We start from the raw sequence: 16,542 nt of genomic DNA, 5'->3' as shown, positions 1-16,542 counted from the left end.
CCCCGACGACACGTCTGCTGTTCCTGGGAATGATTCTGGACACGGTTCAGAAAAAGGTGTTTCTTCCGGAGGAGAAAGCCAGGGAGTTATCCGAACTTGTCAGGAACCTCCTAAAACCAGGAAAAGTGTCTGTGCATCAATGCACAAGAGTCCTGGGAAAAATGGTGGTTTCTTACGAAGCGATTCCATTCGGCAGATTCCACGCACGAACTTTTCAGTGGGATCTGCTGGACAAATGGTCCGGATCGCATCTGCAGATGCATCAGCGGATAACTTTGTCTCCACGGACAAGGGTGCCTCTTCTGTGGTGGTTGCAGAGTGCTCATCTGTTAGAGGGCCGCAGATTCGGCATACAGGACTGGGTCCTGGTGACCACGGATGCCAGTCTGAGAGGCTGGGGAGCGGTCACACAGGGAAGAAACTTCCAGGGAGTGTGGTCAAGCCTGGAGATGTCTCTTCACATAAATATACTGGAGCTAAGAGCGATTTACAATGCTCTAAGCCTGGCAAAACCCCTGCTTCAGGGTCAGCCGGTGTTGATCCAGTCGGACAACATCACGGCAGTCGCCCACGTAAACAGACAGGGCGGCACAAGAAGCAGGAGGGCAATGGCAGAAGCTGCAAGGATTCTTCGCTGGGCGTAAGATCATGTGATAGCACCCTCAGCAGTGTTCATTCCGGGAGTGGACAACTGGGAAGCGGACTTCCTCAGCAGACACGATCTACACCCGGGAGAGTGGGGACTTCATCCAGAAGTCTTCCACATGATTGTGAACCGTTGGGAAAAACCAAAGGTGGATATGATGGCGTCCCGCCTCAACAAAAAACTGGACAGGTATTGCGCCAGGTCAAGAGACCCTCAGGCAATAGCTGTGGACGCTCTGGTAACACCGTGGGTGTTCCAGTCAGTGTATGTGTTTCCTCCTCTGCCTCTCATACCAAAAGTACTGAGAATTATACGGCAAAGGGGAGTAAGAACGATACTCGTGGCTCCGGATTGGCCAAGAAGAACTTGGTACCCGGAACTTCAGGAGATGCTCACGGAAGATCCGTGGCCTCTACCTCTAAGACGGGACCTGCTTCAGCAGGGACCGTGTCTATTCCAAGACTTACCGCGGCTGCGTTTGACGGCATGGCGGTTGAACGCCGAATTCTAAGGGAAAAAGGCATTCCGGAAGAGGTCATCCCTACCCTGGTAAAAGCCAGGAAGGAGGTGACTGCACAACATTATCACCGCATTTGGAGAAAATATGTTGCGTGGTGTGAGGCCAGGAAGGCCCCGACGGAGGAATTTCAACTGGGTTGATTCCTACATTTCCTGCAAACAGGATTGTCTATGGGCCTCAAATTAGGGTCCATTAAGGTTCAAATTTCGGCCCTGTCGATTTTCTTCCAGAAAGAATTGGCTTCAGTTCCTGAAGTCCAGACTTTTGTAAAAGGAGTACTACATATACAGCCCCCGGTTGTGCCCCCAGTGGCTCCGTGGGATCTTAATGTAGTTTTGGATTTTCTCAAATCCCATTGGTTTGAGCCACTCAAATCGGTGGATTTGAAATATCTTACATGGAAAGTAACCATGCTACTGGCCCTGGCTTCAGCCAGGAGAGTCAGAATTGGCGGCTTTATCGTATAAAAGCCCATATCTGATTTTCCATTCGGACAGGGCAGAACTGCGGACGCGTCCTCAGTTTCTGCCTAAGGTGGTTTCAGCGTTTCACCTGAACCAGCCTATTGTGGTGCCTGCGGCTACTAGCGATTTGGAGGATTCCAAGTTGCTGGACGTTGTCAGGGCATTGAAAATATATATTTCAAGGACGGCTGGAGTCAGAAAATCTGACTCGCTGTTTATACTGTATGCACCCAACAAGCTGGGTGCTCCTGCTTCTAAGCAGACGATTGCTCGTTGGATTTGTAGCACAATTCAACTTGCACATTCTGTGGCAGGCCTGCCACAGCCTAAATCTATCAAGGCCCATTCCACAAGGAAGGTGGGCTCATCTTGGGCGGCTGCCCGAGGGGTCTCGGCATTACAACTCTGCCGAGCAGCTACGTGGTCGGGGGAGAACACGTTTGTAAAATTCTACAAATTTGATACCCTGGCTAAAGAGGACCTGGAGTTCTCTCATTCGGGGCTGCAGAGTCATCCGCACTCTCCCGCCCGTTTGGGAGCTTTGGTATAATCCCCATGGTCCTGACGGAGTCCCAGCATCCACTAGGACGTCAGAGAAAATAAGATTTTACTTACCGATAAATCTATTTCTCGTAGTCCGTAGTGGATGCTGGGCGCCCATCCCAAGTGCGGATTGTCTGCAATACTTGTACATAGTTATTTACAAAAAAATCGGGTTGTTATTGTTGTGAGCCGTCTGTTCAGAGGCTCCTACGTTTGTCATACTGTTAACTGGGTTCAGATCACAGGTTGTACGGTGTGATTGGTGTAGCTGGTATGAGTCTTACCCGGGATTCAAAATCCTTCCTTATTGTGTACGCTCGTCCGGGCACAGTATCCTAACTGAGGCTTGGAGGAGGGTCATAGGGGGAGGAGCCAGTGCACACCACCTAGTCCTAAAGCTTTTATTTTTGTGCCCTGTCTCCTGCGGAGCCGCTAATCCCCATGGTCCTGACGGAGTCCCAGCATCCACTACGGACTACGAGAAATAGATTTATCGGTAAGTAAAATCTTATTTTTTTACCGGGTTGAATTACCGGGTCAGACGACCCGCTAATTCACCAAAGGACCTTTCACATCGCACACTGACCCGTTTCGACACGGCAATATGCCGTGTCGATACCGGGTTTTTAGTGCGATGTGAAAGGGGTATAGGTCTGCAGCGAATGTTAGAAGCTGCCTTATGGGTACATTTTCCCTTCAGTGACACTGAAGGTTTCTTTTGAGCAACGACCGAGTAGGAAGAAAGTTAGAGAGAACACATTTCAATAAATAGACATGTTACATACAGGGCCGGTTCTAGCCCTTTTGGCGCCCTGGATGGAAAATAGGGGCGTGGCTTCATACAGGGGGCGTGGTCAGTTACGCCCCCTGTAGGAGTAGCGCCGCTTACACACACACAAAAAATTAATACTTACTATTCCCGCTCCTGATTCCCGACCGCTGCAGACCGGCGCCGCTCCTCTCCTCTCCTCGGATGTATGGGAGAGACGTCATGACGTCTCTCCCATAGCACAGCATAGACAGACACTAGAGGTCAATTATGACCCCTAGCGTCTGTGTCAGTCCCACAATGCTGTGCGGTGCGCGATGACGTCATCGCGCACAGCAAAGGTCCTCTCTACGAAGGTAAACTAGACGGGTAGCGTCCAGTTCCCTTCACAGCGGTCTCAGCGGGGGGCACAGTAGCGGACTTGCCATGGTGCGGCGCCTTCTGGATGGCGGCGGCGCCCCGGGCAAAAGTCCTGCTTGCCTGGGGCAAGATCCGTTACTGGTTACATAGTAATGCACCAAGCTTACTGTGCGGTAACTACAATTCCTGTGACTTGGTGTCTGGTGGTAACACTCTGAAATTCTGTGTCTTTCAGCTTATTGGAGGTTCTGGCTGTGTGTCAGTGTGGTGTACGAGCTGTTCCTCATCTTCATTCTGTTTCAGGTAACCGTTCAGTGTGAGGGAGACTAGGATGTCCCAATGTATTTTAGTAGCGGGAGAGGTTTATTTAGCACTTTTTATGTACTAACAATATGAATAGGCTTGAAGATAATTTGGTTCATATGGGGTCTAGTGAACAGTCAACTCCAGAGGGGTTCCTGATTGCTACTGTGGTCCTTTTATTATGCCCATAAGTAGACCAGCACATTAGACTAAATACGATCTTCCTTTCTGTCCTGGACCTATGGATTACCACTAATAGATCTGTAGCATTGCCCGTCCTTTTCCTCACCTCTCATGTGCCTTCGAGCTAAATAAATCTGCTTTCAACAAGATAATTAAATGACTGTATGGCTGACAGTAACCATACACAAAGAAACCCTGCACTCCTTAGCAGTTTCATTCACCTTAATGCTTTAATATACAACTAGATAAACAATGGCGTTTTGGTTTATGAATTGTGCAATGCATGTAAGCTTGCAGCCCACTACACGGGACCCCATTTCACTGCAAGGCCTACTCTATCACATAAACTTTCACCCAGATTTTTTTGGAGACCTGGCAACTGCTGCTTTATAGGAAAAAATGTGCTTACTTGGTTTAAAGTTCACCTGCCAACTGACTTCTTGCTTTCAAAGTGAGACAGTCACCAACACACCTAAACAGCCGCTGACCCAGGTTAAAGGTCAATGAGCTTAGGGGTGCATGAGAGAGGAGAGCTGATCACAAATGGGCCAGTTAGAAATTAACCCTATTATACACATATGGGAATCCAGTGCACTCGCCATTCCCAGAAAAGAGGTGCACTCACGTACTCCCCACCCCTAGGTTGGGGTGCGGTGGGCTGTGACCACCTAACTGAAATATACATATACAAAGAATCCTGCACTCTCCACTTGTAAGGTGTCTTCTAGCAAACGTATGGGTTATCAAAACTAGTCTATTGGATAGTCACTCCCTAAATTTAAGGGCATCAGCTAAATGTACAGCAATAGTAAGTTACTGTGCAAATTGAAGATAAAACGGGTGAATAGCAAGAAAATAATGAGGTCGTAGAAAATAGGTTAAAGAGTAGATCAGATAGCCGAAATAAAATTATAACATTTTATTTATACAAAAGCTGGATATATAAAAATGGGAGGACAACGATTTTATATGTAGATATTTACAAAGATGTATATACTGTAAAAACTATAAAAACAAAAATAAAATTGATATTTTGTTCATTAGGTTTTTGTTTTTCCTTTTCTTTTCAGACTGTACATGATGGAAGACAGTTCATGAAATTCATTGACCCCAAATTGGGTGTTCCTCTACCAGAACGGGATTATGGTGGAAATTGTCTGATATATGATCCCGGTAATAAGACTGATCCTTATCACAATTTATGGGTAAGTGTTTCCTAACTGCTGGTAGTTCCCACATGCAGCTGATTACTGTATGCAATCAGATCCATGACTCAGTAGACCTGTTATGAAGACTTGACATCCAAAAGAGCAAAAAAAAAAGTTGCATGTGTGCTATAGATGAGTATTAGTTTACCTTCTAGCAGTGGGTGGGTATGAGAATTTGTATTGCTGCTTTAAGAAAACTTTGCATTGAGTTTCCGAAAGTGTTTTACTGAAATATACATACACGCGCATGAAAGTTCACCAAAGTGTATTTTCCATCAATACTTAGGGGTATATTCATGAAGCAGTGAAAATAGTGGAGAAGTTGCCCATGGCAACCAATCAGCTGCTCTGTATAATCTTATAGTATGCAAATTATAAATGTTACGTCAATGCTGATTGGTTGCCATGGGCAACTTCTCCACTGGCTCACTTCTCCACTCTTTTCACTGCTTCATGAATAGCCCTTTAGCCTTAATTCACCTGGCTCCATTGCTTTTTAAGAGACTGTTAGAATATTATGAGTGTCTGCCGCCTTATGTTATCCATTTCAATCTTCCTATAAGCTGAATATAGGTGCCCCCCTCACAAATAATGCATGACGTTCCTAGTTGCTCATCTCAAGCATCTATTCATGCTGGAGATTATCCCAGTGACAACTGCATGCAGCACAGACAGAGTTTGAACTGGTTCTTATATATATATATATATATATATATATATATATATATATATATATATATATATGTATGTATACGGAAGCAGGTAGCCATCAATATGTACAATTACATCCTGGCAGGTAAAGTAGACGCGGTGTGTTCCATTGCTAAACGGGAGCAGACTGGGCCGGCTGTAGGTTTCATCTTTCCTTCAGGTTCATACACCTTTTATATCACATTAATAGTGGTGGCAGCCTTTTCAGCATGATATAGTTTACCGGTTCACAAGGAATCTGTTGCACTTCATTACTTATAGAGGCACTACTTCATAATGAATTGATCAGATAGTCTCAATCTTTTATACAGGCCGCATAGTGGTTTCCGCTTTTGTTTTTTTGCCACAGACACACTTTAACCTGCACACATGAGAGGCTCTTACCCATGAATAATTCTCCTTACATGAAAGTTATATAAGCAATTAAAGCACTTTGTGATCTGGTACAAATGGAAGCAGGTTTTCCCTAATCGGTAATAAGGAGACATTTTCCCAAGACATTACGAATGACTGTTCCTTACCACTTAATAGAGTACTGTTTGTTTCTCTAACGTCCTAGTGGATGCTGGGGACTCCGTCAGGACCATGGGGAATAGCGGCTCCGCAGGAGACAGGGCACAAAAGCAAGCTTTTAGGATCACATGGTGTGTACTGGCTCCTCCCCCCATGACCCTCCTCCAAGCCTCAGTTAGGTTTTTGTGCCCGTCCGAGCAGGGTGCAATCTAGGTGGCTCTCTTAAAGAGTTGCTTAGAAAAAGTTTTTAGGTTCTTTATTTTCAGTGAGTCCTGCTGGCAACAGGCTCACTGCATCGAGGGACTTAGGGGAGAGAAGTGAACTCACCTGCGTGCAGGATGGATTGGCTTCTTAGGCTACTGGACACCATTAGCTCCAGAGGGAGTCGGAACACAGGTCTCGCCCTGGGGTTCGTCCCGGAGCCGCGCCGCCGACCCCCCTTGCAGATGCTGAAGATTGAAGAGGTCCGGAACCAGGCGGCAGAAGACTTTCAGTCTTCATCAGGTAGCGCACAGCACTGCAGCTGTGCGCCATTGTTGTCAGCACACTTCACACAGCGGTCACGGAGGGTGCAGGGCGCGGGGGGGGGGCGCCCTGGGCAGCAATGTATAATACCTGTATGGCGAAAAATACATCACATATAGCCCTTGAGGCTATATGGATGTATTTAACCCCTGCCAGATATCACAAACTCCGGAGAAGAAGCCCGCCGAAAAGGGGGCGGGGCCTATTCTCCTCAGCACACAGCGCCATTTTCCCTCACAGAAATGCTGGTGGGAAGGCTCCCATGCTCTCCCCTGCACTGCACTACAGAAACAGGGTTAAAACAGAGAGGGGGGGGCACTGATTTGGCGATATGAATATATATTAAATGCTATAAGGGATCAACACTTATATAAAGGTTGTCCCTGTATAATTATAGCATTTTGGTGTGTGCTGGCAAACTCTCCCTCTGTCTCCCCAAAGGGCTAGTGGGTCCTGTCCTCTATCAGAGCATTCCCTATGTGTGTGCTGTATGTCGGTACGTGTGTGTCGACATGTATGAGGAAAATGTTGGTGAGGAGGCGGAGAAAATTGCCTGTAATGGTGATGTCACTCTCTAGGGAGTCGACACCGGAATGGATGGCTTATTTATGGAATTACGTGATAATGTCAACACGCTGCAAGCCGGTTGACGACATGAGACGGCCGGCGATCAAATTAGTACCTGTCCAGGCGTCTCAAACACAGTCAGGGGCTGTAAAACGCCCATTTACCTCAGTCGGTCGACACAGACCCAGACACGGACACTGATTTCAGTGTCGACGGTGAAGAAACAAACGTATTTTCCTTTAGGGCCACACGTTAAGGGCAATGAAGGAGGTGTTACATATTTCTGATACTACAAGTACCACAAAAAAGGGTATTATGTGGGATGTGAAAAAACTACCTGTAGTTTTTCCTGAATCGGATAAATTAAATGAAGTGTGTGATGATGCGTGGGTTTCCCCCGATAGAAAATTATTGGCGGTATACCCTTTCCCGCCATAAGTTAGGGCGCGTTGGGAAACACCCCTTAGGGTGGATAAGGCGCTCACATGCTTATCAGAACAAGTGGCGGTACCTTCTACAGATAGGGCCGTACTTAAGGAGCCAGCTGATAGGAGGCTGGAAAATATCCTAAAAAGTATACACACACATGCTGGTGTTATACTGCGACCAGCGATCGCCTCAGCCTGGATGTGCAGAGCTGAGGTGGCTTGGTCGGATTCCCTGACTAAAAATATTGATACCCTTGACAGGGACAGTATTTTATTGACTAGAGCATTTAAAGGATGCATTTCTATATATGCGAGATGCGCAGAGGGATATTTGCACTCTGGCATCAAGAGTAAATGCGATGTCCATATCTGCAAGAAGATGTTTATGGACACGACAGTGGTCAGGTGATGCAGATTCCAAACGGCACAAAGATGTATTGCCGTATAAAGGGGAGGAGTTATTTGGGGTCGGTCCATGGGACCTGGTGGCCACGGCAACTGCTGGAAAATCCACCGTTTTTTACCCTAAGTCACATCTCTGCAGAAAAAGACACCGTCTTTTAAGCCTCAGTCCTTTCGTCCCTATAAGAGTCATATCTGCCCAGGGATAGAGGAAAGGGAAGAAGACTGCAGCAGGCAGCCCATTCCCAGGAACAGAAGCCCTCCAACGCTTCTACCAAGTTCTCAGCATGACGCTGGGACCGTACAGGACCCCTGGATCCTACAAGTAGTATCCAAGGGGTACAGATTGGAATGTCGAGACGTTTCCCCCTCGCAGGTTCCTGTAGTCTGCTGTACCAATGTCTCCCTCCGACAGGGAGGCAGTATTGAAAACAATTCACAAGCTGTATTCCCAGCAGGTGATAATAAAATTACCCCTCCTACAACAAGGAAAGGGGTATTATTCCACACTATATGGTGGTACTGAAGCCAGAAGGCTAGGTGAGACCTATTCTAAATCTGAAATATTTGAACACTTACAAAGGTTCAAATCCAGATGGAGTCACTCAGAGCAGTGATAGCGAACCGGGAGTCCGGGGACATCAGGGATGCTTACCTCCATGTCCCAAAAATTTGCCTTTCTCACCGAGGGTACCTCAGGTTCGTGGTACAGAACTGTCACTATCAGTTTCAGACGATGCCGTTGGATTGTCCAAGGCACCCCGGGTCCTTACCAAGGTAATGACCGAAATGAGGATTCGTCTTCAAAGAAAATGGACGACCTCCTGATAAGAACAAGGTCCAGAGAACAGTTGGAGGTCGGAGTAGCACTATCTCAAGTAGTTCTACGACAACACGGGTGGATTCTAAATATTCCAAAACCGCAGTTGTTCCGACGACACGTCTGCTGGTCCTAGGGATGATTCTGGACACAGTCCAGAAAAAGGTGTTTCTCCCAGAGGAGAAAGCCAGGGAGTTATCCGAGCTAATCGGGATCCTCCTAAAACCAGGAAAAGTGTCAGTGCATCATTGCACAAGAGTCCTGGTAAAAATGGTGGCTTATTACGAAGCAATTCCATTCGGCAGATTTCACGCAAGAACTCTTCAGTGGGATCTGCTGGACAAATGGTCCGGATCGCATCTTCAGATGCATCAGCGGATAACCCTATATCCAAGGAACAAGGGTGTCTCTCCTGTGGTGATTACAGAGTGCTCATCTTCTAGAGGGCCGCAGATTCGGCATTCAGGATTGGATGCTGGTGACCACGGAGGCCAGCCTGAGAGGCTGGGGAGCAGTCACACAGCGAAAAAATTTCCAGGGAGTGTGATCAAGTCTGGAGAATTCTCTCCACATAAATATACTGGAGCTAAGAGCAAATTTATAATGCTCTAAACTTAGCAAGACCTCTGCTTCAAGGTCAGCCGGTATTGATCCAGCGGGATAACATCACGGCAGTCGCCCACGTAAACAGAAAGGGCGGCACAAGAAGCAGGAGGGCAGTGGCAAAACTGCAAGGATTTTTCGCTAGGCGGAAAATCATGTGATAGCACTGTCAGCAGTGTTCATTCCGGGAGTGGACGACTGGGAAGCAGACTTCCTCAGCAGGCACGACCTCCACCCGGGAGAGTGGGAACTTCATAGGGAAGTTTTCCGCATGATTGTAAACCGTTGGGAAAGACCAAAGGTGGACATGATGGCGTCCCGCCCGAACAAAAAACGGGACAGGTATTGCGCCAGGTCACGAGACCTTCAGGCGATAGCTGTGGATGTCCTGGTAACACCGTGGGTGTAACAGTCGGTGTATGGGTTCCCTCCTCTGCTTCTCATAACAAAGGTATTGAGAATTATAAGACGTAGAGGAGTAAGAACTATACTCGTGGCTCCGGATTGGCCAAGAGGGACTTGGTACCCGGAACTTCAAGAGATGCTCACAGAGGACTAATGGCCTCGGGAGCTAAGAAGGGACTTGCTTCAGCAAGTACCATGTCTGTTCCAAGACTTACCGCGGCTGCGTTTGACGGCATGGCGGTTGAACGCCGGATCCTAAGGGAAAAGGCATTCCGGAAGAGGTCATACCTACCCTGGTCAAAGCCAGGAAGGAGGTGACCGCACAACGTTATCACCACATGTGGTGAAAATATGTTGCGTGGGTGAGGCCAGGAAGGCCCCACGAAGAAATTTCAACTAGGTCGATTTCTGCACTTCCTGAAAACAGGAGTGTCTATGAGCCTCAAATTGGGGTCCATTAAGGTTCAAGTTTCGGCCCTGTAGATTTTCTTCCAGAAAGAATTGGCTTCAGTTCCTGAAGTCCAGACATTTGTCAAGGGAGTATTGCATATACAGCCCCTTTTGTGCCTCCAGTGGCACCGTGGGATCTCAACGTAGTGTTGGGATTCCTCAAATCATATTGGTTTGAACCGCTCAAATCTGTGGATTTGAAATATCTCACATGGAAAGTGACCATGCTGTTGGCCCTGGCCTCGGCCAGGCGATTGTCAGAATTGGCGGCTTTGTCTTACAAAAGCCCATATTTGATTTTCCATTCGGACAGGGCAGAACTGCGGACTCGTCCCCAGTTTCTTCCTAAGGTGGTGTCAGCGTTTCACCTGAAACAACCTATTGTGGTGCCTGCGGCTACTAGGGACTTGGAGGACTCCAAGTTGCTAGACGTTGTCAGGGCCCTGAAAAAAAAAAAAAAAATAAATAAAAAAAAAATTATATATATATATATATATATATATATATATATATATATATATAAATATATAATTCCAGGACGGCTGGAGTCAGAAAGTCTGACTTGCTGTTTATATTGTATGCACCCAAAAAAGCTGGGTGCTCCTGCTTCTAAGCAGACTATTGCTCGTTGGATTTGTAGTACAATTCAACTTGCACATTCTGTGGCAGGCCTGCCACAGCCAAAATCTGTAAATGCCCATTCCACAAGGAAGGTGGGCTCATCTTGGGCGGCTGCCCGAGGGGTCTCGGCTTTACAACTTTGCCGAGCAGCTACGTGGTCAGGGGGAAACACGTTTGTAAAATTCTACAAATTTGATACCCTGGCTGAGGAGGACCTGGAGTTCTCTCATTCGGTGCTGCAGAGTCATCCGCACTCTCCCGCCCGTTTGGGAGCTTTGGTATAATCCCCATGGTCCTGACGGAGTCCCCAGCATCCACTAGGACGTTAGAGAAAATAAGAATTTACTTACCGATAATTCTATTTCTCATAGTCCGTAGTGGATGCTGGGCGCCCATCCCAAGTGCGGATTGTCTGCAATACTTGTACATAGTTATTGTTACAAAAATCGGGTTATTATTGTTGTGAGCCATCTTTTTAGAGGCTACTTCATTGTTATCATACTGTTAACTGGGTTCAGATCACAAGTTGTACGGTGTGATTGGTGTGGCTGGTATGAGTCTTAACCGGGATTCAAGATCCTTCCTTATTGTGTACGCTCGTCCGGGCACAGTACCTAACTGAGGCTTGGAGGAGGGTCATGGGGGGAGGAGCCAGTACACACCATGTGATCCTAAAAGCTTGCTTTTGTGCCCTGTCTCCTGCGGAGCCGCTATTCCCCATGGTCCTGACGGAGTCCCCAGCATCCACTACGGACTATGAGAAATAGAATTATCGGTAAGTAAATTCTTATTTTTTGCAAGCAGAGTACCTGGCACTAACCTTTTGTAATGTTTAATATCTGTTGCTGACTCTGCAGATGACTGTACAGTGCAGGCTGAGGAGATGGACTGCACCATATCAGTGTTGGCTTTCAAAAGGAAGAAAATAATTTGACAGCAGTTCTATATCTTAGTAATATCCCTGCATTAGCTAATCCCTGTATTAAAACCATACTGAACGCTTCAGTATGCTGCCAGTCTAATGCCCACCACAGAATCCTGCTCTGTAACGACATAACATGGGCAGAGGGGAAAACTGCCTTGGGATTTACAAAGATCTTGCTTATCAGTGACTTATTTCTCTGATCCACAATAAGCACAGCTTTACGACACATGCATTAAGGGTGCTTTTAGGAAGGGAATCGATCGCTACTCTTATGGCTTCATTGCTAACTGCTATCTACAGTACATGTCCTCCGTCCTTTCCCAGGCGTCTAAATGGCAATCCAGCGCTTGTGTGGCATTCCTCACCTGTAACCTGTTGCAGACAGTGCAAGCCTGGATTAGAAGGGATTGCATGGGATTTGTCATCTCTAGCCTCTAGTAACCGTGACAGGCAGTATAAAGACGAGTAGACTAGGCAAGGGCACAATGTGTTTATCGGCTGCTAAGTGCTGTAAATGCAGGAATTACTTCCAAGCATGGTGCACCCGCGCTGTTTGCCACCTTCCTTTAAAAGTTTTGTTTGGAGGACAAAAAGTAAAGCACATTTATGGTATACATCTATGTGTACGTTGCTTAATGAAATGAGTTCCACATCTTCTAGTAGAGATTACTTCTATGTCTGAGATTAAAAAGTCTTACCCGTGTCCCACTGTGTTTAGAAAACACATTATCAGATTAAAGGTATTATAGCTTGCATTAAACACACAAACTGCTACATAGATGTATTTATGCCATAAAAGAAAAACATACAGTAAACTAGATTAAATAAAAAAAATAATAATACATGCAGTCTATACGGTTAAACATGTATTTCAGTAATCCTATTGCATTTTGGCAGACCGTACTGTGCAATGTTACTGCGCATTGCACACGTAACAGTGATTGGTTACGTTCATGCCCAGCGTGACACTGAGTGCCGTTTATCACTATCTTGCTCAAACACACAGAAAAAGAATAGAGGAAATATAGGCAGGATAGTGCACACATTTTATTAAAAAAACGTTTGTGCACTATCCTGCCTGTATTTCCTATATTCTATGGTCATTCTGCGAGGGAATTTAACAAGAGGAGAAGCACCATACAGGAGACGGGTTACCCATCTATTACATGCTGATGACACAAGCCGTCGACAGGAACGTATATTGTTAAAAACATTTCCCTGGCTGGGTCCACAGGTTAACATTAACACAGGATAACATTGGGATATGCCGGAGTGACAGCGGAAATGGCACCAAACGGTCATGAGCTTTCTGGCCTCCCAGGATGCATCGGGGCTTCTCCATATAATCCCGCCCACTGACTCAGTCAAATCAGTTTTTTGTTTGATGCGGCAGGAGCCGGACCATGGTCACAGGGCTGCGATGAAATAGCAGCCTGAAGCTTTTATTATTTTATTTCTCTAACGTCCTAGTGGATGCTGGGAACTCCGTAAGGACCATGGGGAATAGCGGGCTCCGAAGGAGGCTGGGCACTCTAGAAAGATCTTAGACTACCTGGTGTGCACTGGCTCCTCCCACTATGACCCTCCTCCAAGCCTCAGTTAGATTTCGTGCCCGGCCGAGGTTGGATGCACACTAGGGGCTCTCCTGAGCTCTTAGAAAGTTATAGTCTTAGAATTTGTTATTTTCAGTGAGACCTGCTGGCAACAGGCTCACTGCAGCGAGGGACTAAGGGGAGAAGAAGCGAACTCGCCTGCTTGCAGCCGGATTGGGCTTCTTAGGCTACTGGACACCATTAGCTCCAGAGGGATCGACCGCAGGCCCAGCCTTGATGTTCGGTCCCGGAGCCGCGCCGCCGTCCCCCTTACAGAGCCAGAAGCAAGAAGATGGTCCGGAAAATCGGCGGCATGAAGACTCTGTCTTCACCAAGGTAGCGCACAGCACTGCAGCTGTGCGCCATTGCTCCTCTCACACACTTCACACTCCGGTCACTGAGGGTGCAGGGCGCTGGGGGGGGCGCCCTGAGGCAGCAATAAAAACACCTTGGCTGGCTAAAATACCTCAATATATGGCCCCAGGGGCTATATATGAGGTAAATACCCCTGCTAGAATTCCATAAAAAACGGGAGAATAGGCCGCGAAAAAGGGGCGGAGCCTATCTCCTCAGCACACTGGCGCCATTTTTCCCTCACAGCTCGGCTGGAGGGAAGCTCCCTGGCTCTTCCCTGCAATTCTACAGTACAGTAAGAGGGAAAAGAGAGGGGGGGCATTAAAATTGGCACTGTATACAGTATATTATATAAAAGCTATTAGGGACATAACTCAGTTAGTCCCTGTATATATATATATATATATATATAGCGCTCTGGTGTGTGCTGGCATACTCTTACTCTGTCCCCCCAAAGGGCTTTTGTGGGTCCTGTCCTCGTTTAGAGCATTCCCTGTGTGTCTGCGGTGTGTCGGTACGGCTGTGTCGACATGTTGAATGAGGAGGCTTATATGGTGACAGAACAGAGGCCGATATATGTGATGTCGCCCCCTGTGGGGCCGACACCAGAGTGGATGGATAGGTGAAAGGTATTAACCGACAGTGTCAACTCCTTACATAAAAGGGTGGATGACGTAACAGCTGTGGGACAGCCGGCTTCGCAGCCCGCGCCTGCCCAGGCGTCTCAAAGGCCATCAGGGGCTCAAAAACGCCCGCTCTCTCAGATGGCAGACACAGATGTCGACACGGAGTCTGACTCCAGTGTCGACAAGGTGGAGACATATACACAATCCACTAGGAACATCCGTGACGTGATCCCGGCAATAAAAAATGTGTTATACATTTCTGACTTTAACCCAAGCACCTCTAAAAATGGGTTTTAGGTTTGGGGAGAAAAAACAGGCAGTGTTTTGTTCCCCCATCAGATGAATAAATGAAGTGTGTGAAAGCGTGGGTTCCCCCGTTAAGAAACTGGTAATTTATAAAAAGTTACTGATGGCGTACCCTTTCCCGCCAGGTGGATAAGTTACGCTGGGAGATATCCCCTAGGGTGGATAAGGCGCTCACACGTTTGTCAAAAAAGGTGGCACTGCCGTCTTAGGATACGGCCACTTTAATAGGTACCTGTTGATAAAAAACAGGAGGCTATCCTGAAGTCTGTATTTACACACTCAGGTACTAGACTGAGACCTGCAGATAGTGCTGCTGCAGCGTGGTCGGTGACCCTGTCAAACAGGGATACTAGTTGGCAAACATAAAAACATATTAAAGACGTCGTCTTATATATGGGGGATGCACAGAGGGATATTTTGCCGGCTGGCATCCAAAATAAATGTAATGTCCATTCTGTCAGGAGGGTATTAGAGACCTGTCACTGGACAGGTGATGCTGACTTAAAAAGCGCATAGAGAGCCTTATAAGGGTGAGGAATTATTTGGGGATGGTCTCTGGGACCTCGTATCCACAGCAACTGCTGGGAAGAAATAATTTTACCTCAGGTTTCCTCACAGACAAAGGTACAGTCCTTTCGGCTTCAGAAAAGCAAGCGGGTCAAATGGCGCTTCCTTTCTGTACAGAGACAAGGGTAGAGGGAAAAAAGCTGCACCAGTCAGCCTGTTCCCAGAATCAAGATTCTTCCCCCGCCTCCTGTGAGGCCACACCATGACGCGGGTGCTCCACAGGTGTAGCCAGGTACGGTGGGGGGCCGTCTCAAAAATTTCAGCAATTAGTGGGCTCGCTCACAGGTGGATCCCTGTTTCTTTCAAGTAGTATTTCAGGGGTACAAGCTGGAATTCGAGATGTCTCCCCCCAGCCGTTTCCTAAAATATGCCTTGCTGACAACTCCCTCAGGCAGGGAGGCTGTGCTAGAGGCAATTAATAAGCGGTATTCCCAGCAGGTAATACTCAAGGTGCCCCTACTTCAACAAGGACGGGGTTACTATTCCACACGGGTTGGGGTACCGAAACCGCATGGTTCGGTGTGACCCATTTTATATTTAAAATCCTTGAACACAAAAATTCAAGTTCAAGATGGAATCGCTCAGGGCGGTTATTCCAAGCCTGGACGAGGGGGATTACATGGTATCCTGGGACATCAAGGATGCTTACCTGCATGTCCCCATTTACCATCCTCGCCAGGAGTACCTCAGATTTGTGGTACAGGATTACCATTACCAAGTCCAGACACTGCCGTTTGGACTGTACATGGCACCGAGGGTGTTTTATCAAGGTAATGGCCGAAATGTTGATACTCCTTCAAAAAAAAAGGGAGTTGTAATTATCCCGTACTTGGACAATCTCGTTATAAGGGCGAAGTCCAAGGAGCAGTTGGTAGTCGGGGTAGCACTATTTTGGAAAGTGCTACAACAGCATGGTTGGATTCTAAACAGTCCAAAGTCACAGCTGGTTCCTATGACACGTCTACTGTTCCTGGGGATGGTTCTGGACATAAACCAGAAATAGTGTTTCTCCCGGAGGAGAAAGCCAAGGAGTTGTCATCTCTAGTCAGAGACCTCCTGAAGCCAAAATAGGTAGCGGTGCATCATTGCACGCGAGTCCTGGGAAAAATGGTAGCTTCCTACGAAGCAATC

General features: G+C 47.1%; 1 protein-coding gene across 1 annotated transcript in view; it reads left to right on the top strand.

Moving 5' to 3' along the window:
* PTDSS2 (phosphatidylserine synthase 2) overlaps positions 1 to 16,542 on the top strand; it is a 205,280-nt gene that overhangs the window by 113,498 nt on the left and 75,240 nt on the right. Inside the window, exons 4-5 of the mRNA XM_063944344.1 lie at positions 3,538 to 3,605; positions 4,859 to 4,993. Coding sequence (XP_063800414.1) covers positions 3,538 to 3,605; positions 4,859 to 4,993 — 203 coding nt within the window. The remainder of the gene's footprint in view (positions 1 to 3,537; positions 3,606 to 4,858; positions 4,994 to 16,542) is intronic.

The sequence above is a fragment of the Pseudophryne corroboree genome, chromosome 11, assembly GCF_028390025.1.
Source record: "Pseudophryne corroboree isolate aPseCor3 chromosome 11, aPseCor3.hap2, whole genome shotgun sequence".
In the NCBI taxonomy this organism is placed as follows: Eukaryota; Metazoa; Chordata; class Amphibia; order Anura; family Myobatrachidae; genus Pseudophryne; species Pseudophryne corroboree.
Note: the sequence above shows the minus strand (reverse complement) of the source record. Positions and strands in the feature narration are given on the sequence as shown.